We start from the raw sequence: 23812 nt of genomic DNA, 5'->3' as shown, positions 1-23812 counted from the left end.
TGGGATGGCGATCCTCTGGTGCAATGTCTAAGATTACATGGAGTGCACAGTGACATCTGTGCATCGTTACCTCGGGGATGATCTGCAAGCTCTGTGCTCTAGGGTCCGCAGCTTGGAGCGGGAAGCTGCTGCAGACTCAGTGCAGAGGACGAGTGTGGACCAGGCTGACAGGATCTTTGCTGCCTGGTGGAAATGTTGTAAGTATACAGTTTTGTTTTGAAAAATAAAGAAACAACAATTTATATTTGAACCATGTTGGGAGTAGTGATCAAGTCATAAGCGAGCATGTTTGGATAAGGCGTTATCTGAGCATGCTAAAGGAGCATCTTCGGCGTGGTCTTAGGCCATGTTCACACATAGCGTCGGGTCCCTGCGGGTTTTCCCGCAGCGGATTTGATAAATCTGCAGGGCAAACCCGCTGCGGTTATCCCTGCAGATTTATCGCGGTTTGTGTTGCGGCTTCCGCTGCGGGATTTACCCCTACTATTGATGCCGCATATTCAGCAATATGCAGCATCAATAGTAATGTTAAAAATAATAAAATAATGATATACTCACCCTCTGACGTCCCGATCTCCTCGGCGCTGCAGGCGGCGGTCCGGTTCCAAAGATGCTGTGCGACCAGGACCTTCAGTGACGTCACGGTCATCTGACTGCGACGTCACCGCAGGTCCTGGTCGCATAGCAACCCTGAGACCGGACGGCCGTGTGCAGCGCTGAGAGGTGAGCATAGCATTATTTTTTATTTTAATTCTTTTTTTTTAACACAAATATGGTTCCTGGGGCCTGGAGGAGAGTCTCCTCTCCTCCACCCCGGGTATAACCCGCACATTATCCGCTTACTTCCCGCATGGTGGGCACAGCCCCATGCGGGAAGTAAGCGGATCAATGCATTTCTATGGGTGCAGAATCGCTGCGATTCTGCACAAAGAAGTGACATGCTGCGGGTTGTAAACCGCTGCGTTCCCGCACGGCTTTTCCCGCAGCATGTGCACAGCGGTTTGCGGTTTCCATAGGGTTTACATGTTACTGTAAACGCTATGAAAACTGCTGAAATCGCTGCGGTTCTGCGGTAAAAACCGCAATGTGTGAACATAGCCTTATGTTCGAGTTTCCGCTGCTGCACGATTCGTGGCTTTTTGACATCCGCAACACAAGCAGGAATGATTCCCTGTTTGTTAGGCAACCCCTGCATGTGTGGAACAGACCACATGAAGCGGTGGGGAGTCGAAAATAAATATTATTCAAGCATGCCCAAAACACTCCGCACACAAGCATGTTCGGATAATGCCTCATCTTGGGACGTTCACTCTTCACTAATGCCGGAGACCTAAGGAAAGTGACATATCCTCATATTCAGTGCACAGTGGCCCGATAGTGACAGCACCAGCCTGGTCTTTGCTGCAATCTCACATAGACCATAAGGGTGTGTTTCCACATGGCGGATTTGCTGCGGATTGGACACTGCGTTCATCCACAGCGGCAGATGTTACAGCATAGTGGGGGATTCTATGAAATTCCATCCCCATTATGCGTACAAAGATGCAGGTGGCAGACCTGTGTATACGCACATGCAGCATGGTATATCTATCTAAAGTGTATGTATGTACGGTATATTTGTGTGTGTATGTACGGTATATCGGTATATGTATGTAAGGTGTATGTATGTACGGTATATGTATGTGTATCTGTGTATGTACGGTATATGTATGTGTATCTGTGTATGTACGGCATATCGGTATATGTATGTAAGGTGTATGTATGCACGGTATATGTATGTAAGTTGTATGTATGTATGTACGGTATATGTATTGTAAGACTCATGCTGGTGTGGTAGTTGGAGGCAGGTATATCTCGCCCAGGTGTTTGTCCTATGTGAATTAGGCCACTCAGTATCTTCAGGGTGCTAATGGGTTAATGATTGCAGGAATAAAAGATGACCAGCTGGGTGTTTCCAGTGTCTGCCTGGGGCACACAGATTGCCTGCCTGTGTGGGACAAACGTGAGTGAAGAGCTCTGCTTAAGAATTGTGTGATGTTAGCTGGGTGGGAGAAGCCCCCCCAGTTGTTGAGATAGCTACGTATTTGTTTAGTTAGTGCCGGACAGGCTAGGATTTATTTTTATGTTTTGTTTTTGTGTTGCTTTCACGTTAATAAATCTGACCTGAGGTCAGCCTACTCAGAAACCTGCTGTACGCCTCAGATTCAATGCACAAACCACGTGACCTTTGACCCCAGCAAAGGCGATCCCAGAGTGTTTTGTCACAATTGTGGTGGAGAACGCGGGCATACCGTGGCACAGGCGACAGCATGGAAGACGTGGTGAAAGCCTTAGTACAGTCCACTGCCATACAGCAGCAGGCCACTGCCGCACAGCACGAAGCTAATCGCTTGATGGCCGCACAGCTGAAGGAGTTAGTGGACATGACGGTTGCAGACCGCCAACTTCTCCAACAGGTGGCGCAGCGCCTGGTGAGCATGCCTGACGCTGACCCGGAAGCAGAGTCCAGAAGGATCCATGTGAGTCGATACTGGCAAAAGCTGACTGCAGAAGATGACGTCGAGGCATACCTGACAACGTTTGAGCGGACGGCGTTGAGAGAGAAGTGGCCGAAGGCACGATGGGCCGATTTGATCGCCCCGTTTCTCTCCGGCGAGGCCCAAAAAGCTTACCATGATTTGGACCCGGAGGTCGCTCAGGACTTTGAGAAACTGAAAGCTGAGATCCTGGCCCGGCTGGGTGTGACGACGGCTGTCCGGGCACAGAGGGTACATCAGTGGACATACCAGCAAGATAAACCGGCGCGGTCTCAGATGTTCGACCTGATCTACTTAACAAAGAAATGGCTGCAACCCGAGGTACTGACAATACCCGAAATAATCCAGCGGGTTGTCCTGGACAAGTACCTGAGAGTACTACCCCCAGCGCTGAAAAGGTGGGTAAGCCAAGGAAATCCCACGACAGCGGATCAACTTGTGGAGTTGGTCGAGCGTTATTCCGTGGCAGAAGGACTTCCCGACGACACCGCCAACCCCCGGTCTGTGCCTCCTCCTCGTGGAACCGGTAAGACTGTTCCAGGGACCACGGGTGAAGGAAAATCGCTTAAAACTGTGGGGGAGGAACCCGGGACTGCTCGTACTCCGAGACCAAGAGTATTGGACGGTGGTCTCAGTAGGGGACCTGTTAGGTGTTTCCGCTGCCATGAGAAGGGTCATGTTTCTGCGAACTGTCCTGTTACCGCTGAACCCATGCAGTGCGACGTTATAGACTCTAGAAAACGCATATCTTTGGTTACACACCTAGTGAGTGTGAATGCGGGTCAAAATGATACAGCAAAACACCTGTGTGAATTATCTGTTGATGGGAAAAATGTTGTGGCATTACTAGACTCTGGGAGTGTGGTGACTCTGGTGAAAGCTAGTCTGGTGGCACTTCCGTCTGGTCTGTCTGACAAGTTTTCTGTGACGTGTGTGCATGGTGACACCCGCTCGTACTTAACAGCAGTCATATGGATTTCTACTCCCTATGGGTCAGTGCAGCACAAAGTGGGACTCGTTCCCGCATTGTTACAGGATGTAATCCTGGGCAGGGATTTTCCATATTTCTGGCAGTTGTGGGAGAATCAGTTGCTCCTTCACGGTAGCTGTACCCGTGAATCTTCTCCCATGCCATCTGGAGGTCCTGAGTCCCTAGAGGAGACCCCACAGGAAGATGTTGCTGGGGAGATTAGTGAATCTAACCTTCAGTTCCCCTTCTCCGTCATGGCGGGGGAAACAGAGGAAACTGAGGAACCTCAGAGAGAGGCGGAGGCAGACAGCCATCCGGCACCCTGCCTGCCAGATTTGGGAGTCCAGGTGGATGACTTCCACAGCGAGCAAATGAAAGATCCTACCCTGACTCCGGCTAGGAAAAATGTAAAAATGATAGATGGGGTACCCGTAGAACCTGACACTAGGCTAGCGTACCCGTATATGGTTCTTGAAAATGATTTGCTCTACCAGGTAGAAAAAAAAGGGGAAGACACAGTGCAACGGTTAGTGGTACCCAAACCTTATCGGCGGAAGGTACTGGATTTGGCCCACGGACATATAATGGGGGGACATCTGGGGGTACACAAAACCACAGAAAGGATATTGCATTGGTTTGTGTGGCCTGGAATACATTGTGATGTGCGTAACTATTGTGAGTCCTGTCCAGAGTGCCAAATCGCGGCCCCTAAATCTCAGTTCCGTAGCCCTTTGGTACCCCTTCCTATCATCGGGGTCCCTTTTGAGAGAATTGGGATGGATTTGGTTGGGCCCCTTCCACGATCCGCACGTGGGCACCAACATATCCTCGTCATCGTGGACTATGCCACTCGTTACCCGGAAGCCGTCCCTTTGCGTAACACAGCTACCAAGACGATCGCCAAGGAATTGGTACAAGTGTTTAGTCGGGTGGGAATTCCAAAACAGATACTCACCGACCAGGGGTCTCCCTTTATGTCGAGGGTAATGAAGGAGCTCTGCAGGCTCTTACAAATAGACCCGTTGCGTACGTCTGTCTATCACCCTCAAACAGATGGCCTGGTTGAGCGCTTCAACAAAACCTTAAAACAGATGCTCCGGAAGGCGATAGACAAAGATGGGAAGAACTGGGATTACTTGTTACCCTATTTGCTGTTTGCCATTAGGGAAGTTCCCCAGTCTTCCACAGGGTTTTCGCCTTTCGAACTGTTGTACGCCCGTCGTCCCCGGGGACTGCTGGACGTCGCAAAAGAAACCTGGGAAGGTCAAGTCACTCCCTTTAAAACGGTGATCGACCATGTAACACAAATGCAGGATCGTATTGCCGCTGTCATGCCCATTGTTAGGGACCATATGTTACAGGCCCAGGGAGCCCAGAGGCAAAGTTATGATAGAGGCGCTAAGGTCCGTACATTTGCACCCGGCGATAGGGTGTTGGTCCTAATCCCTACGGTGGATAGTAAATTCCTGGCGAAATGGCAGGGCCCATTTGAGGTCCGAGAAAGAGTTGGTGAAGTGAACTATAAAGTGTACCAGCCGGGTAAGAGAAAACCGGAACAGATTTATCATGTGAATCTGATAAAAACCTGGAAAGACCGCTCTGCCCTAACGGCGGATCTGCCCCGTCCGGTTTGTTCACCTACTGTACCAGAGGTGCAGGTTGCTGAGACTCTCTCAGAACGACAAAAATCTGAGGTTAAGCAATTTTTGTTACAGAACCGACAGTTTTTCTCCGAAAAACCTGGCCGGACTAAGTTGGTGAAACATGAGATTGTCACAGAGCCTGGCGTCACTGTTCATGTGAAGCCCTACCGGATTCCGGAAGCCCGCCGTGAAGCCGTCTCCCGGGAAGTGATGGCAATGTTGGATTTAGGAGTCATTGAGGAGTCACACAGCGCCTGGTCCAGTCCAATTGTGTTGATACCTAAACCGGATGGCTCCATCCGGTTTTGTAATGACTTTAGGAAACTGAATGCAGTTTCTAAATTTGATGCGTACCCTATGCCCCGGGTCGATGAGTTGATCGACCGGCTTGGTAAAGCCCGATACATTACGACCCTGGATTTAACAAAGGGGTACTGGCAGATTCCTCTGGCCGAGGCAGCCAGAGAGAAGACGGCATTTGCTACACCGGAAGGTCTGTTCCAGTATGTCTATATGCCGTTTGGACTTCACGGAGCTCCTGCAACGTTCCAGAGATTGATGGATCGAGTCTTGAGGCCTCACAGACAGTACGCCTCTGCCTACCTGGATGACATCGTAATTTACAGCATGGACTGGGAAACTCATCTCCAGAAGGTACAAGCGGTGATTGATGACCTGCGAGATGCAGGTTTAACGGCAAACCCCAAGAAATGCCACATCGGGCTTGAAGAAGCCCGATACTTGGGCTACGTGATTGGCCGAGGAGTGGTTAAACCCCAGATCGATAAAATACAGGCAATTCAGGGCTGGCCACAACCAGTGAACAAGAAACAAGTGCAGGCTTTCCTGGGGATTGCCGGCTATTATCGCCGGTTCATACCCAATTTTGCAGCCATGGCTACTCCCTTGACGGATCTTACCAAGGGGAAGGGTTCCGTCATGGTAAAATGGACCTCAGCTGCTGAAGAGGCCTTCCACAGCCTGAAACGGGCTTTGTGCTCTCAGCCCGTACTAGTGACTCCTGATTTCAGCAGCGAGTTTGTGGTACAAACTGATGCCTCTGATACTGGTGTCGGAGCTGTACTTTCCCAGGTGAGGGATGGAGTCGAACACCCGGTCCTCTATCTCAGTCGGAAACTGAATGTACATGAGCAGAGGTATGCGGTGGTTGAAAAAGAGTGCCTAGCCATTAAATGGGCTCTCGACTCCCTCAAGTATTACCTGGCTGGTAGGAAGTTTAGGCTGGTCACAGACCATGCCCCTCTCAAGTGGATGCACCTCCACAAGGACCGTAATAGTCAGGTAACCCGGTGGTTCCTTGCCCTGCAGGCTTACTCTTTTACGGTGGAGCACCGACCTGGGGTGCAGATGGGGAACGCCGATGCCCTATCCCGAGTGCACTGTTTCAAAAGTGTTCTTGCTCGACCGGAGTGGTCTGAGCAAGGGGGGGGGATATGTAAGACTCATGCTGGTGTGGTAGTTGGAGGCAGGTATATCTCGCCCAGGTGTTTGTCCTATGTGAATTAGGCCACTCAGTATCTTCAGGGTGCTAATGGGTTAATGATTGCAGGAATAAAAGATGACCAGCTGGGTGTTTCCAGTGTCTGCCTGGGGCACACAGATTGCCTGCCTGTGTGGGACAAACGTGAGTGAAGAGCTCTGCTTAAGAATTGTGTGATGTTAGCTGGGTGGGAGAAGCCCCCCAGTTGTTGAGATAGCTACGTATTTGTTTAGTTAGTGCCGGACAGGCTAGGATTTATTTTTATGTTTTGTTTTTGTGTTGCTTTCACGTTAATAAATCTGACCTGAGGTCAGCCTACTCAGAAACCTGCTGTACGCCTCAGATTCAATGCACAAACCACGTGACCTTTGACCCCAGCAAAGGCGATCCCAGAGTGTTTTGTCACAGTATGTGTATCTGTATTCAGTGTGTGAGTGAAATCGTAGCATGCTGCGATTGTCACGGACACTCGGCCGAGGCTCGGCTCACTCGCACCCATATAAGCCTATAGGTGTAAGTGAGACAATGCACATCACTCGGATATCATCCGAGTGCTGTGCGATATACGCTGACCCCGGCAATGGAGGAGATGGAGAAAGTCATTTCTCCGCTTCCTCCGGAGCTGTGCTCCGATCCGCTCTGTGCGAGAGGCTCGGAGCACAGACGCATGACACTCGGCTCTTGCTCGCAGCAGAGGAGGAGTCGGGGGTCATTAGCATATCGCATCTGATGCAATACGCTCATCTGACGCCGGCCTACGCAGAATACCGGGCAGGGAAGGGGGCCCAGACACATTTCTTGCACAGGGGCCCCTAGCTGTTAGTGTCCGCCCCTGAGTTGATCCCTGCTCTGCAGCATTTGTGTTACTGCATCCCAGTACCTGCTTATTACATTTGGTGTAGTCGGCAGGATGCAGTCCGGAGATACAGATTCTGCAGACCAGTCCACTATGGGTACCCCCAGTTCCAGTTTGCCATTGGGGACATGCCCAGTAATCTCCCGAAGTTCACGGGAGATAACATGATGTTGTGGGACTGGACTGAGATAGCATTAATGGCACTAAACGAGGACCACACTAAGGCCGGGGTCACAGTAGCGAGTTTTACGGACGTATGAGTGGCGCAGAAAATACGGATAGCACATGGTACAATGATTCTCTATGGCCCAGCTCCTATCTGCCGTATTTTACTTATCCGTATTATACGGTCTTGTACGGCAGTAGAAAATTGCAGCATGCTGCGTTTGTCAGCGTATTGCGTAAAAATTCTGCCAATGAAAGTCTATGGGTGCGAGAAAAATACGGATTACACACGGACCAGCAGTGTGACTTGCGAGAAATACGCCAGACATCTGCAGGTGCCAGGAAATCTGCCAAACCCTCAATCAGGAAGCTCAGACATGCTAATTAGCTGAAAAAGCCAGACATACATCCTGGAAGTCTGGCGCTTGCCTCCACGGAGTTGCAAGCAGCATGGCAAGCATAATAAATGTAGATATGCTCCTGGTCCTGGTCCAGGAAAGGCCCGAAATTTGGGACCAACGGGATGCCAATTATGCCAACAGGGCTCGGAAAGAGGCTGCTTGGAGGAGCATTTGTGGGATCCTTTTCCCAGAATATGACCAGCGGCCACGTGAGGTCCAGAATCAAATGAGTACATGTTTATCTATTCTTTAATATTGGAACCTGCATTACCTACATGATTTGATGACTATTGTACGCATTTTACATTAAAATTGTTATAATTTATTTATCTAGCACCATTAATTACATGGTGCTGGACATGAAAAAGGGGTTACGTTCAGAGTTTTATAAATGTTATTTACATTTTCAAAATTTACAATGACATACTGCTACAGAGGGAAGAGGATCCTGTCCTTATGGCCAGAATTTCTTGGTATTTTGCATTAGATCATATTGTGCTGTTTGTGTTGACAATATTTATATTAATGATCTTTTTTAAGAAATGCAAGTTACTAGGCCACATTAACCCCTTAAGCCCCGAGGGTGGTTTGCACGTTAATGACCGGGCCAATTTTTACAATTCTGACCACTGTCCCTATATGAGGTAATAACTCTGGAACACTTCAACAGATCCCAGTGATTCTGACATTGTTTTCTCGGGACATATTGTACTTCATGATAGTGGTAAAAATTCTTTGATAGTACCTGCGTTTGTTTGTGAAAAAAACGGAAATTTGGCGAAAATTATGAAAATTTTGCAATTTTCCAACTTTGAATTTTTATGCAATTAAATCACAGAGATATGTCACACAAAATACTTAATAAGTAACATTTCCCACATGTCTACTTTACATCAGCACAATTTTGGAACCAAATTTTTTTTTGTTAGGGAGTTATAAGGGTTAAAAGTTGACCAGCAATTTCTCATTTTTACAACACCATTTTTTTTTAGGGACCACATCTCATTTGAAGTCATTTTGAGGGGTCTATATGATAGAAAATATCCAAGTGTGACACCATTCTAAAAACTGCACCCCTCAAGGTGCTCAAAACCATATTCAAGAAGTTTATTAACCCTTCTGGTGCTTCACAGGAATTTTTGGAATGTTTAAATAAAAATGAACATTTAACTTTTTTCACAAAAAATTTACTTCAGCTCCAATTTGTTTTATTTTACCAAGGGTAACAGGAGAAATGGACCCCAAAAGTTGTTGTACAATTTGTCCTAAGTACACCGATACCCCATATGTGGGGGTAAACCACTGTTTGGGCGCATGACAGAGCTCGGAAGCGAAGGAGCGCCATTTGACTTTTCAATGCAAAATTGACTGGAATCGAGATGGGACACCATGTTGTGTTTGGAGAGCCACTGATGTGCCTAAACATTGAAACCCCCCACAAGTGACACCATTTTGGAAAGTAGACCCCCTAAGGAACTTATCTAGAGGTGTGGTGAGCACTTTGACCCACCAAGTGCTTCACAGTAGTTTATAATGCAGAACCGTAAAAATAAAAAATCATATTTTTTCACAAAAATTATCTTTTCGCCCCCAATTTTTTATTTTCCCAAGGGTAAGAGAAGAAATTGGAACCAAAAAGTTGTTGCACAATTTGTCCTGAGTACGCTGCTACCCCATATGTGGGGGTAAACCACTGTTTGGGCGCATGGGAGAGCTCGGAAGGGAAGGAGCGCCGTTTAACTTTTCAATGCAAAATTGACAGGAATTGAGATGGGACGCCATGTTGCTTTTGGAGAGCCACTGATGTGCCTAAACATTGAAACCCCCCACAAGTGACACCATTTTGGAAAGTAGACCCCCTAAGGAATTTATCTAGATGTGTTTTGAGCGCTTTGACCCACCAAGGGCTTCACAGAAGTTTATAATGCAGAGCCGTAAAAATAAAACAAAAATTTTTTCCCACAAAAATTATTTTTTAGCCCCCAGTTTTGTATTGTCCCAAGGGTAACAGGAGAAATTGGACCCCAAAAGTTGTTGTCCTATTTGTCCTGAGTACGCTGATACCCCATATGTTGGGGTAAACCCCTGTTTGGGCACACGGGAGAGCTCGGAAGGGAAGGAGCACTGTTTTACTTTTTCAACGCAGAATTGGCTGGAATTGAGATCGGACGCCATGTCGCGTTTGGAGAGCCCCTGATGTGCCTAAACAGTGGAAACCCCTCAATTATAACTGAAACCCTAATCCAAACACACCCCTAACCCTAATCCCAACAGTAACCCTAACCACACCTCTAACCCTGACACACCCCTAACCCTAATCCCATCCCTATTCCCAACTGTAAATGTAATCTTAACCCTAACCATAACTTTAGCCCCAACCCTAACCCTAACTTTAGCCCCAACCCTAACTGTGGCCCTAACCCTAACCCTAGCCCTAATCCTAGCCCTAACCCTAACCCTAGCCCTAACCCTAACCCTAGCCCTAACCCTAATGGGAAAATGGAAATAAATACATTTTTTTAATTTTTCCTTAACTAGGGGGGTGATGAAGGGGGGTTTGATTTACTTTTATAGCGGGTTTTTTAGCGGATTTTTATGATTGGCAGCCGTCACACACTGAAAGACGCTTTTTATTGCAAAAAATATTTTTTGCGTTACCACATTTTGAGAGCTATAATTTTTCCATATTTTGGTCCACAGAGTCATGTAAGGTCTTGTTTTTTGCGGGACGAGTTGACGTTTTTATTGTTAACATTTACGGGCACGTGACATTTTTAGATCGCTTTTTATTACGATTTTTGTGAGGCAAAATGACCAAAAACCAGCTATTCATGAATTTCTTTTGGGGGAGGCGTTTATACCGTTCCGCGTTTGGTAAAATTGATAAACAGTTTTATTTTTTGGGTCAGTACGATTACAGCGATACCTCATTTAAATCATTTTTTTTATGTTTTGGCGCTTTTATAAGATAAAAACTATTTTATAGAAAAAATAATTATTTTTGCATCGCTTTATTCTCAGGACTATAACTTTTTTATTTTTTTGCTGATGATGCTGTTTTGCAGCTCGTTTTTTGCGGGACAAGATGATGCTTTCAGCGGTACCATGGTTATTTATATCTGTCTTTTTGATCGCGTGTTATTCCACTTTTTGTTCGGCGGTAGGATAATAAAGCGTTGTTTTTTGCCTCGTTTTTTTTTTTTCTTACGGTGTTTACTGAAGGGGTTAACTAGTGGGCCAGTTTTATAGGTCAGGTCGTTATGGACGCAGCGATACTAAATATGTGTACTTTTATTGTTTTTTTTTTATTATTTAGATAAAGAAATGTATTTATGGGAATAATATATATATTTTTTGTCATTATTTAGGAATATTTTTTTTTAATTTTTTTTACACATTTGGAAAAATCTTTTTTACTTTTTTACTTTGTCCCAGGGGGGGGACAGTACAGATCGGTGATCTGCCAGTTTGCACAGCACTCTGACAGATCACCGATCTGTCTGAGAGCAGTGCAGCATTACCAAGTGCCTGCTCTGAGCAGGCACTTGGTAAGCCACCTCCCTCCCTGCAGGGCCCGGATGCCGCGGCCATCTTGGATCCGGGTCCAGCAAGGAGGAAGGAGGTAGGAGACCCTCGCAGCAACGCGATCACATCGCGTTGCTGCGGGGGGCTCAGGGAAGCCCGCAGGGAGCCCCCTCCCTGCGCGATGCTTCCCTATACCGCCGGCACATCGCGATCATGTTTGATCGCGGTGTGCCGGGGGTTAATGTGTCGAGGGCGGTCCGTGACCGCTCCTGGCACATAGTGCCGGATGTCAGCTGCGATAGGCAGCTGACACCTGGCCGCGATCGGTCGCTCTCCCCCCGTGAGCGCGGCCGATCGCCTATGACGTACTATCCCGTCGGAGGGAATTAAAGCCCACCCTACCTCGACGGGATAGTACGTCATATGGGATTAAGGGGTTAAAATCTGTAAAATCACTGTTACCTTGTGTTACTGGAGCGCCCCCAGACATAGGGCCACGAGTTCTCGGTACCGGGCCTCTCTGGTTCGGTTCTGAAGCTGTCACGGAGGCTATACCCGGTCCGTGACCCTGCTAAGGGGCGTCCAATAAAGGTGGTACAGTCTGTCAGGGATTCGTGACGCCACCTGTGGTGTTCGGTCAGGGCGACCGACGCTGCTGTGGGGTCCGCTGGGGTGATGGAATGGCTGCTGGATGGTATACCTTCCCACAGGTGAAGTATGTCCCCAGGGCTTCCCAGTAAGGTGGATGGTGATGGTGTGAGGTGCAGTCAATAACGAGGACACAAGGTTGCAGTCTCTTTACCTCTTTACTGAAGACTTCAGGATCCGCAGTCCAGAGCACGCTTAACAGGGCTATCTGAGACCGGCCGGTCCGATGGGCACTTCCAGAATTCCCTTTGCAGGTGGAAATCGTTGCCTACCAATAGCGCCTGTGTGTTGTAGTGCTACCCTGCTGAGCATTCGGAATAGTCCTCACAACTTCTGTTCTCGTTCGTTCGTTCTTTCTAATGTGCTCCAGATGTTTCTAGTTCAACGTCCCCCAGGTATGTTATGGCTAGGACGCACCCGTATGACGGGAAGGCCTGGAGGTCTTCCGGGACCCTAGAGACGCCCCTCTCCCACTGTTGCCCCCTATGTCTTCATAGGTGTTTAGGTGAGACAGCCAACCTATAATTAACTGTCCTGCGGAGTTTGAAGTAAGGCGAAGAGTCAGTTACTCCCTCGGTGTTCCGGCCACCGGCTACGCGCCTCAGTAGGATGTTGCCTTGGTCTCACGGCACGACTCCTACTGGCTCTCCTTTGTGCTTGATCTAATTTCTCACTGTCTTACAATATCCTTCGCTTCGTGTCTCTTTCTTAGGATACCGCCGCGGGGTGTGCAGGCGCGGTTCCGTAACGTTCTGTTCTGGTCGCTAGGTGCCTGCCAGGTTCCCACGCCTGACAGGGACCCCCCTGTGTCTTCTCCCTGTAACCCCCCCTGCCACGGGATGTTGCCTGAATCCAACCCAGTCAGCTTCTGACTAACTTTCTATCCAACCCCTAGTTTTACCAGTGTGAGGAGGGGCCCAATAAATAAAGCCTTTTGCTCCCCCTAGTGGCCGGAGTGTGAAGTGTAATGTGTGCTGGTGATACCTGGTCAGTGGAATTCCTTCAGTGCCATCAGACGTACCATTACTCCCCTAAGTGGCAGAGTGTCATACTGCAACGACCAGATCTCTGGGGCGCTGCACTCCCCCCGGTTAAATCCAGTACTCCAGGACTGGGAAGAAGAACAACAATACAATTCAGCAAAAGACATACAAAATTTTGAAATGCTTAAAACAAGTAAATAGAACAATACTTCCCTTTATGGGAGGTGAGGACACTTGAACGTTACAAACAAAACAAGATTAAATATTTTTAAATAACATTATGACTATAAATAACTCTTTTCACCCAACCGGGTATTCTACTCAGTGCAAATTCTGAACAATAAGTTAACTTTTCCTTTAAGGGCATATAAGCTGAACCCACTAAAGGCCTACTATAAAATACTATAAAATAACTCAACTTGTCTTTCCTTTCTAGCTTCACCAATGCAAGACCGCCTAGCTCCTGGGCCGGGCCTACTGTCATTGTCTCTCTTTCAGCAGCCAACTATCGTTCTACAGTTCTCAGGAGGACTCTCTCTCTAACCCCTACGGGTTCACTTTCAATCTTTCCTGTCCTCAATCTCTATCAACATTATCAAACTATTCTAAATTTCAACATTATTAACATTCCAACTTTTCTCAAGGCAACATTATAACTTCAGTGCAACATGTGAACATTCCCTTTAAGAGGGAACCAAGTCTCTCTGAGGTAGTGCAGATTCTCTCTGTCTGCAAGTCCAATGAAAGCAAGACCTTCTGCGTCATGTCCAGAAGGGTTTAGAGCAGCAAACAGGAAACAGTTAAATAACTATGTACATACTCGGTTCTTCGAGGTTCATTGCTGCGACGGTTGCGGTCTTACCTCGCAGACCACTCCTCTCGGCCGAGAACGGGTGGGACCCCCAATGACATGCGGGGCCTGGTCTGTCTGGTGGTCCGCAGCAGGGGCTTCACCCTCTGGAATCTCAGCTACAACCTGAAGGACTGCGCATCGCTGGACACCCCTGGCCACCCAGCCGGTCTCCCTCCGCCACCGGGTGTAGGTCACAGCATCCCCAGGTCTCAAGTCACGATCCTCATCGACCATTCCATATCAGGGCTCCACCTCGCTCCGATTGACATGGACCTGCAAGGGCTCTCCAATCTCCTGGATGACCCCCCTCTCCTTGGGGTTATAGAAGACCACCACCCCCAACTGTGATGGTGGGACCTTCTCCTCTTCTGTGAGGTCGATCATGGTCACAGGTCGAGGCTGTTTCCTCCACTCCGCCACTAGGTGTCGCTGGTGTTCTGTCACCGGCAGGATCCTCAGGTCTGGCTCCTGCGAGGCGTGACTCCCTGGTCGGGTGCGGGGCCCTGACGCGGCCAGAGTGGGTAGAGGGGGGGACACGGGAGAGAGACGGATCTCCGTTGGGTGGCATAGCCGGGAACTCACCCGAGCACGGGCCTCCAGGCAGCGCGCCAGCCACCGAGCCTTAGTGGCGGCCTCCCAGCCATCAGGCATCCGTCCGCCGGGTTTTCCTTCAGGCAGCTCCACAGCGGTCGAGCTCTGCAGTGGCGGCGACTCAGGTCGCCGCGGGTGATGCAAGCCTGCGCCTGGCCGGGTCGTCTCCATGTGGTGGCCTGGAGGTCGCCATCTTTGTCCCCTCCTCTGGATCTTCTTCCCAGGCTCTTTTTCGGGGGCGGCTCCGTCCCCACTGTCCCCACCCTCCATAGAGGATGAGAAGGCGGACCTCAGCGGCTTACGGGCCCGCCCTCAGGATACAACTGTGGCACCCCTAGGGGTATTTGCCACAAAAATAGTTACTGACAATAAATACAAATACTAAGATAGCAAAACTGCACTGCCACCTCCGGCCAGAAGGGGGAGCTCCAGAGACTTCCCTTGATCCATTCTGGTCTGAGAGAAGAAATGGCAGTTGGGCTAAGGAACTGATAGTGAGAGGTCATACAGCTGAATTTCTAACAGCCCTGTGACAGTTTCCAGGCCTAAATCACCGGCCTGAGGAGAAGAGGGATAGAGAAAAAGGACATTGTGAGAACCGGGTAGCATTAATCACTACCCAGAACAGGCGCAAAGACGGATACCGGATCCGTGGCTGTATTCATTATATATAATACAGCAACCGGAAAAACGTGAGGTGATATCAGCTTCACTAGGGCCGGACGCAGCAACAGACACAGAGTTCAGCGGTACTCCTGGAGGGGGTAAGCCGATAAAAGGACTCGGGTTGCCCGTCGAACCAGGACCCGGAGGGGACAGATTGGGCCGGCAGCCAGTTCACATACAGCAGCAGGGCCACACAGAAATTGCGTACAATAAGAGGCGAAGACCCCGGCAGGGTCAAAGTAACTCAGAGTTCCCATACAGACTCCGGTGACAGGACAGGTTGTAAATCCTTGTATATTGAAGTAAACTGGTTAAACGTTTCAGTGCCTCAGTCTTTCATTTGGACAATAGCCAATATCCAGGATCGGGATCATCACCGCTGGGAGAACCTGCTGCTGATCAAGTAAGTGCCTGTTCCCTCACGATACCCCTTACACTGTGCATTGCCTGAGGCCACAGCAGCGGGTCGAGCCACCCGTGACATCCCCCTCAAGAGACAGACTCCATTGGTCCGGTGCTGGGTACCCCGGTCTCCTGGGCGTCACAAATGGCGTCACGAACAGGATCTAGCCAGCCCGTATACCGGGTATTGTGTGCCGTGATTGGAGTCCAAAACTGTGAAAACTTGGATGAAAAATCTTGAAAATTGACTTTATTAAAGAAAAATCCATTCCCCATTGAAAACTATTGAAAGTGACTTTTCCCCATTGGTTATAATGGAGTAAAGATGGCCGCCATCCCCTGAGGTAATCACCTCATAACCGTTAGGCACGAGACTGTTAATTGAGCTACGCCATCACCTGAGCCCCAGTCTAACTGAAAAACTTCAGAATCCGCCATTACAGAGCGCGCGGCGGGTGGGAGCAGCAGGGGGCGTGTCATTGTGGGCGACACCAAGCTGAGCACTCTGACGTCAGAGCAAGGGGAAAACCGATCCTGCTGCACAGCGGAACGAATCTACACTATCCCGACGGAAGCGGAGGACCGGAAGGGTCCGGATTAACTAAGGGGGCACAGTATGTCGCAGCACGGAGACGCTGCAGCACCCGGCGACGCTAATACAGCTGAAAGACAGAGTGTCGATAGAGAGTCCGGCAGCGCAGCGGTGCAAGGAGTGGCGCCCATCATGCCGGTGCTGATGCCATATACCCCGGGTGGCCCGTGGCTTCCAATGTATGAGGGTGAGCCTAATACCCTTGACGATTTCAGAGAAAAGATGCTGGCCCATTTTGACATGTTCCCCGTGGGTGAAGTTCAGCGTGTTAGTCTCCTGATGATGCAGTTAAGTGGCCATGCTAAGCGAGAAGTCACAGCATGGGCAGCTGATCTAAAAGGCACTGTTGAACGCATATTTGCTGGATTAAAAGCTACATTTGAAACCACTGCCAGCAGCAAAGCTAAAGTACGATTCTTTAATTGCAAACAAAAAGCTAATGAGGGCGTGAGAGACTTTGCCTTAAACCTGCAGGAAGCCCTTAAATCACTTACACTGGCTGAACCCATTTTTAACACCGGAGCGGATAAACTGCTAAGAGATCAATTTATTGAGGGACTCTACACCCCTTCTCACCGGGGGCATGTGAGCATGCTTGTTTTTAAGGACCCTGAATTGACATTTGCCCAATTAAAGGAGAGCGCTATATGTCTCCAGCTGGCAGAGGCACCTCGGGATCAGGAGCCTGCGCAACCCATGGCAGAGGCTCCTCAACAACAGGGAGTGCCAGTGACATCAGCTATGTCCGGGGCCATTGCTAAGCCCCTGGGGCCCAGTACTAATGAGGCTCTTCAACAAAAGCATGACTCTTTAACTGATGTTGTTGCTTCAATGGCTAAAACCATGCAGGAGATGAGAGGACCCAAGATGGAGTTGTCAAACCGTAGAGAAGGTGTTCCATGGATGAGACCCCAGAGATACCCGACATGGAGAGGACGACCCCGCGACCGCTACCAACCGGATGGACAGCCCATTTGCCGCCGTTGCCAGCAGCCAGGCCACTTTGCACGAGATTGTGATTTAAACGGGAATCCCCTGGGAATGCGGGCCGCTTCGCAGGAATGAACTTTCAAGGCCCAACACCCTGGCACGACAGGTACATCGGAGGACGACCCATTATCCCTATCGTGCTGGACGGAATGCCCCTCAACGCTTTGCTGGACACAGGTTCCCAGATTTCATCTATACCGTATATCCTTTATAAGAGGTACTGGGCTGATGCAGATATTGATAAAGGGCCCTCTGATGTTGAACTAGATATATGGGCCAGTAATGATAAGTTGGTACCGAAACTAGGATTTAGGGAGATGACCATAAAGATTGGTAAAGTAGAATTGAAGAAACAGTGTATAATTGTTGTTGATGTTGACCGGCGGAACTGTGAACCAACTGTATTGATAGGAATGAATGTGTTAGAGAACTGCTTTTCCGAAGTCATTTCTGTCTTACAGCAAATTGCTGAAACTGCCCAATCCTGCCAGCAGAGAGTTCCCCGGAGGGAAATAAAAGTATTGATGTTAAGGCAACAGGTAGAAGTTGCAGGTGGAGAAATCGGCAGTGTGAGGGTAAGTGATCCAACGTCTATTGTAATCCCACCAAAAACAGAAATGCTGGTATGGTGTAGAGCAGCCATTGGTGCTAAGGGACGAGATTATCAAGCCTTAACAGAACCAGTGTACACCGACAGCAGGCCCACTATACTCACAGCACGAGGGATAGTCGAGGTACACCAGGGACGAGTGCCGGTACGACTTTTGAACTGTGGAGAGGAAGAGGTCACTTTGCCAAGGTATGCTACAGTGGCAAAGCTATTTACTGTTGACAACAATGCCATCACAACCATTGAGCCCTTAGAACCAACCTGTCAGGTGGAAGTCAACGGCTCAGATGGAGAATTGGAGGATTGGTGCCAACAGCTACACGTGGGCATAAATTCAACACCTACCCATGAAAAACAAGGGGTGTATAGGCTAGTGACGGAATATGAACAAGTCTTCAGTAAAAACCCATTGGACTTCGGACGGATAGAAGGGGTAGAACACACAATCCCCACCGGTGACCATCCCCCAATAAAAGAAAGATATAGACCCATACCGCCCGCTCACTATCAATGTGCAAAAGATATGCTGAGGGAGATGAAACAGGCCGGGGTAATAAGAGACAGCTGTAGCCCCTGGGCGGCCCCTCTAGTGATTGTCAAAAAAAAGACGGAACCATGAGAATGTGCGTAGACTACCGGCAGATTAATAACATCACCCATAAAGACGCCTACCCATTGCCTAGGATAGAAGAGTCCTTGACTGCTTTGAAATCTGCTAATTATTTTTCCACCTTAGACTTAACAAGCGGGTATTGGCAAGTCCCTGTGGCTGAGAGAGATAAGGAAAAGACGGCATTCACCACACCAATGGGTCTATGTGAATTTAATCGCATGCCGTTCGGACTCTGCAACGCATCCGGTACCTTCCAGCGGCTGATGGAATGCTGCCTCGGACACAAGAACTTCGAGACCGTCCTCCTGTACCTAGATGATGTGATCGTCTACTCAAAGACTTACGAACAACACTTAATAGACCTGGCAGAAGTGTTCGAAGCCTTATCCAGGTATGGCATGAAAGTCAAGCCATCCAAATGTCACCTTCTCAAGCCAAAGGTACAGTACCTGGGACACATCGTGAGTTCGGATGGAGTAGCACCAGATCCCGAGAAAATAAGCGCCATAAAGGATTGGCCAAGACCTACCAGCGCAAAAGAAGTGAGACAATTCCTGGGATTGGTGGGTTACTATCGCAGATTTATAAAAGGATTTACCAAGTTGGCAGCACCCTTGCAAGACACCTTGGTAGGGCAGACGAAGAAACCTTCAAACCGAAACCCTCCTTTTCAGTGGAACGACGAAAGGGAAGACTCCTTTGAACAACTAAAGAAGGCACTAACCGGAGAAGAGGTTCTGGCATACCCAGATTACCATCAACCTTTCATTCTCTACACCGATGCCAGTAATGTGGGACTAGGAGCGGTGCTGTCACAAAAGCAAGAAGGTCGGGAGAAAGTAATCGCCTTTGCAAGTAGAAAGCTCCGGCCTACTGAAAGAAATTCAGAAAATTACAGCTCCTTCAAATTGGAACTACTGGCAGTAGTTTGGGCTGTGACTGAACGTTTCAAACACTATCTGGCCGCTGCAGAATTTATTGTCTATACTGACAACAATCCGTTGACCCACCTGGACACAGCCAAATTAGGTGCTTTAGAACAGCGATGGATAGCCCGGTTATCTAATTACAACTTCATAATCAAGTATCGAGCAGGTCGCAAGAATGGAAATGCTGATGCCCTATCCCGGATGCCACATCCCACCGACCAAGGTACAGCCTTTGAATCAGAGATCTTCAGAGAATTCTGTAATATGTATGGTTGCAAAAAGATCCGGACGACGGCCTATCATCCACAAACAAACGGCTTATGCGAGAAGATGAACCATATTGTAATAGACCTACTAAAGACTTTACCTGAGACAGAAAGGAATCAATGGCCAGAGAAATTGCCTGACTTGGTGGATCTGTATAATCATGTCCCGGTGAGCTCCACCAACTGCACCCCAGCTTACCTTATGCGTGCAAGACCCGGCCAATTACCAATCGATCTAGAAATGGGAATTCTGAAACCAGACGCAGAAGTTCAAGACTCCAATTGGGATATCATACGGCAAAAGCAGTATCGCCAAGTGCAAGAGAGTGTGGAAAGAAGCCTTCAGCAAACTAGAGAAAGACAAGAGCGAACTTTCAACCAGAATGCTCTAGCGACCCCATTAAGACCGGGTGACCAAGTGCTCAAGAGAAACCGTCGAACCAATAAACTAGACAATCAGTGGGAAGCCGTACCCTACTCAGTTTTACCAACAAGAATGGATAATCCTAAAATGTGTCTCATTAGCAAAAACGGAGGCTTAACATCTGTACTAGTGTCAAGAGACAATCTTAAATTATGTCCGGAAGCATTGAAAGAGCCAGAAGTTGTCCAGCCAGAACCAGAAGTTATTCAACCCATGCAGGTCCAACCAGTAAAGGAAAAAGAAGAGGAAATGTATCACACCTGTATAGGAAACTTTCCCAAAACCCTACTAACATACCATGGTGCAGTAGTGGTTCCCATGGTGGCCTTTTACCCAACACCGAACCCAATACCAGAAGTCCCAAGACAGGAAGAGGCTGACCCCGTACTATGGGAGGTTCCAGGCCAAGAAGAACAGATTCCTGATCAGAGTAATCCCATTCACGGTGGACTTGCCAACTCCATAGTCGTGGAATTATCTTTAGCAGAGCGGGCAGATACTACATCCGCAGTAGACAGTAGTACATCACATGAAGAGACACCGCTATTACGTAGATCACAGCGTAGTACCCAGGGTCAATTACCGGCCAGGTATGCGGATTACCAACTATAAAACTATAGTCATTGTTATCATTCTGTGACGTTTAAGCCCAGTACCTACAGAGACTTGTCTGTATGAACTTATTGCATATTCTTGAACTTTTTATCAGCCCGGAGGCACTAAATCAAAGCTCCGGAAAGACTGCTTTTTGAACTTTGCTTTTTGCTCTTTTTGAACTTTCTTTAGACTTTATATTGGTAACTCCGTTGGAAAAATGGAACTAAATTCCTGGACACAAAGTGCAGTGCCTTTCCTAGTACCTTCAAGGATAGAACTGTATTAATGGACGCTGTTTGAAGTGACTTTTTACAGAACTCTATTTTTGTTTCCTTGAGCGATTTTTGTAACTTTTCATTTTTAAGACTCTGTACATATTAATTGTTATTTCAAAATGTTATCGTCCCACAGTCCCGGAGTACTGTTCTTAACTAAGGGGGAATGTGGCACCCCTAGGGGTATTTGCCACAAAAATAGTTACTGACAATAAATACAAATACTAAGATAGCAAAACTGCACTGCCACCTCCGGCCAGAAGGGGGAGCTCCAGAGACTTCCCTTGATCCATTCTGGTCTGAGAGAAGAAATGGCAGTTGGGCTAAGGAGCTGATAGTGAGAGGTCATACAGCTGAATTTCTAACAACCCCGTGACAGTTTCCAGGCCTAAATCACCGGCCTGAGGAGAAGAGGGATAGAGAAAAAGGACATTGTGAGAACCGGGTAGCATTAATCACTACCCAGAACAGGCGCAAAGACGGATACCGGATCCGTGGCTGTATTCATTATATATAATACAGCAACCGGAAAAACGTGAGGTGATATCAGCTTCACTAGGGCCGGACGCAGCAACAGACACAGAGTTCAGCGGTACTCCTGGAGGGGGTAACCGCATAAAAGGACTCGGGTTGCCCGTCGAACCAGGACCCGGAGGGGACAGATTGGGCCGGCAGCCAGTTCACATACAGCAGCAGGGCCACACAGAAATTGCGTACAATAAGAGGCGAAGACCCCGGCAGGGTCAAAGTAACTCAGAGTTCCCATACAGACTCCGGTGACAGGACAGGTTGTAAATCCTTTTATATTGAAGTAAACTGGTTAAACGTTTCAGTGCCTCAGTCTTTCATTTGGACAATAGCCAATATCCAGGATCGGGATCATCACCGCTGGGAGAACCTGCTGCTGATCAAGTAAGTGCCTGTTCCCTCACGATACCCCTTACACTGTGCATTGCCTGAGGCCACAGCACCGGGTCGAGCCACCCGTGACATCCCCCTCAAGAGACAGACTCCATTGGTCCGGTGCTGGGTACCCCGGTCTCCTGGGCGTCACAAAACAATACTTAGACTGGGCGGCCATTATCTTTCGCGCTCTTCAGTCCTTTCAAACCCACTTCCACGCCCTTCTTCTTCTCCTGCGCTCCTCGTGGCGCTGTAATGGCAGCGGTATTGGTGGGAATCTTGCGGCAATCAGCATTGCCAGTCCTTGCAATAAATCACAGTCCAAACACGTTTCAATCACAATTCCAAGGCACACATGACCTGCTTAAGTACGATCCTGTTCGTGACACCAAGTTGGAGCGCCCCCAGACACAGGGCCACGAGTTCTCGGTACCGGGCCTCTCTGGTTCGGTTCTGAAGCTGTCACGGTGGCTATACCCGGTCCGTGACCCTGCTAAGGGGCGTCCAATAAAGGCGGTACAGTCTGTCAGGGATTCGTGACGCCACCTGTGGTGTTCGGTCAGGGCGACCGACGCTGCTGTGGGGTCCGCTGGGGTGATGGAATGGCAGCTGGATGGTATACTTTCCCACAGGTGAAGTATGTCCCCAGGGCTTCCCAGTAAGGTGGATGGTGATGGTGTGAGGTGCAGTCAATAACGAGGACACAAGGTTGCAGTCTCTTTACCTCTTTACTGAAGACTTCAGGATCCGCAGTCCAGAGCACGCTTAACAGGACTATCTGAGACCGGCCGGTCCGATGGGCACTTCCAGAATTCCCTTTGCAGGTGGAAATCGTTGCCTACCAATAGCGCCTGTGTGTTGTAGTGCTACCCTGCTGAGCATTCGGAATAGTCCTCACAACTTCTGTTCTCGTTCGTTCTTTCTAATGTGTTCCAAATGTTTCTAGTTCAACGTCCCCCAGGTATGTTATGGCTAGGACGCACCCGTATGACGGGAAGGCCTGGAGGTCTTCCGGGACCCTAGAGACGCCCCTCTCCCACTGTTGCCCCCTATGTCTTCGTAGGTGTTTAGGTGAGACAGCCAACCTATAATTAACTGTCCTGCGGAGTTTGAAGTAAGGCGTAGAGTCAGTTACTCCCTCGGTGTTCTGGCCACCGGCTACGCGCCTCAGTAGGATGTTGCCTCGGTCTCACGGCACGACTCCTACTGGCTCTCCTTTGTGCTTGATCTCGTTTCTCACTGTCTCACAATATTCTTCGCTTCGTGTCTCTTTCTTAGGATACCACCGCGGGGTGTGCAGGCGCGGTTCCGTAACGTTCTGTTCTGGTCGCTAGGTGCCTGCCAGGTTCCCACGCCTGACAGGGACCCCCGTGTCTTCTCCCTGCAACACCCCCTGCCACGGGATGTTGCCTGAATCCAACCCAGTCAGCTTCTGACTAACTTTCTATCCAACCCCTAGTTTTACCAGTTTGAGGAGGGGCCCAATAAATAAAGCCTTTTGCTCCCCCTAGTGGCCGGAGTGTGAAGTGTAATGTGTGCTGGTGATACCTGGTCAGTGGAATTCCTTCAGTGCCATCAGATGTACCATCACTCCCCTAAGTGGCAGAGTGTCATACTGCAACGACCAGATCTCTGGGGCGCTGCATTACCACTGTGCACAATGACCTTATCCATTATTTTTGTATGTTTCATTGCAGTGGAAGATGATATGAGACGATGGCAAAGCATACGTGACCAATATAGGAGAGAAAGACAGCAGAGGGCCAGGAGTGGGTACACAGTGTCTGCCAAAAACCGCAAATATATTTATTATGACCGACTCTACTTTTTGGATCCCAGTATGGATCTGAGACCGTAAGTAAAAACATCAAA

At 48.7% G+C, this 23812-nt stretch overlaps 2 protein-coding genes across 3 annotated transcripts in view; one reads left to right on the top strand and one right to left on the bottom strand.

Moving 5' to 3' along the window:
* Positions 1-23812, bottom strand: part of LOC138661543 (acyl-coenzyme A amino acid N-acyltransferase 1-like) — a 130120-nt gene that overhangs the window by 81649 nt on the left and 24659 nt on the right. The gene's annotated exons all lie outside the window — the stretch shown is intronic.
* LOC138661568 (uncharacterized) overlaps positions 1-23812 on the top strand; it is a 31424-nt gene continuing 7612 nt past the window's right edge. The window contains exons 1-2 of the mRNA XM_069746382.1: positions 1-197; positions 23638-23794. Coding sequence (XP_069602483.1) covers positions 38-197; positions 23638-23794 — 317 coding nt within the window. The 5' untranslated portion in view covers positions 1-37. The remainder of the gene's footprint in view (positions 198-23637; positions 23795-23812) is intronic.

The sequence above is a fragment of the Ranitomeya imitator genome, chromosome 1 (genome assembly GCF_032444005.1).
Source record: "Ranitomeya imitator isolate aRanImi1 chromosome 1, aRanImi1.pri, whole genome shotgun sequence".
NCBI classification, from domain to species: Eukaryota; Metazoa; Chordata; class Amphibia; order Anura; family Dendrobatidae; genus Ranitomeya; species Ranitomeya imitator.
This window is presented reverse-complemented; position numbering and strand designations above follow the sequence as displayed.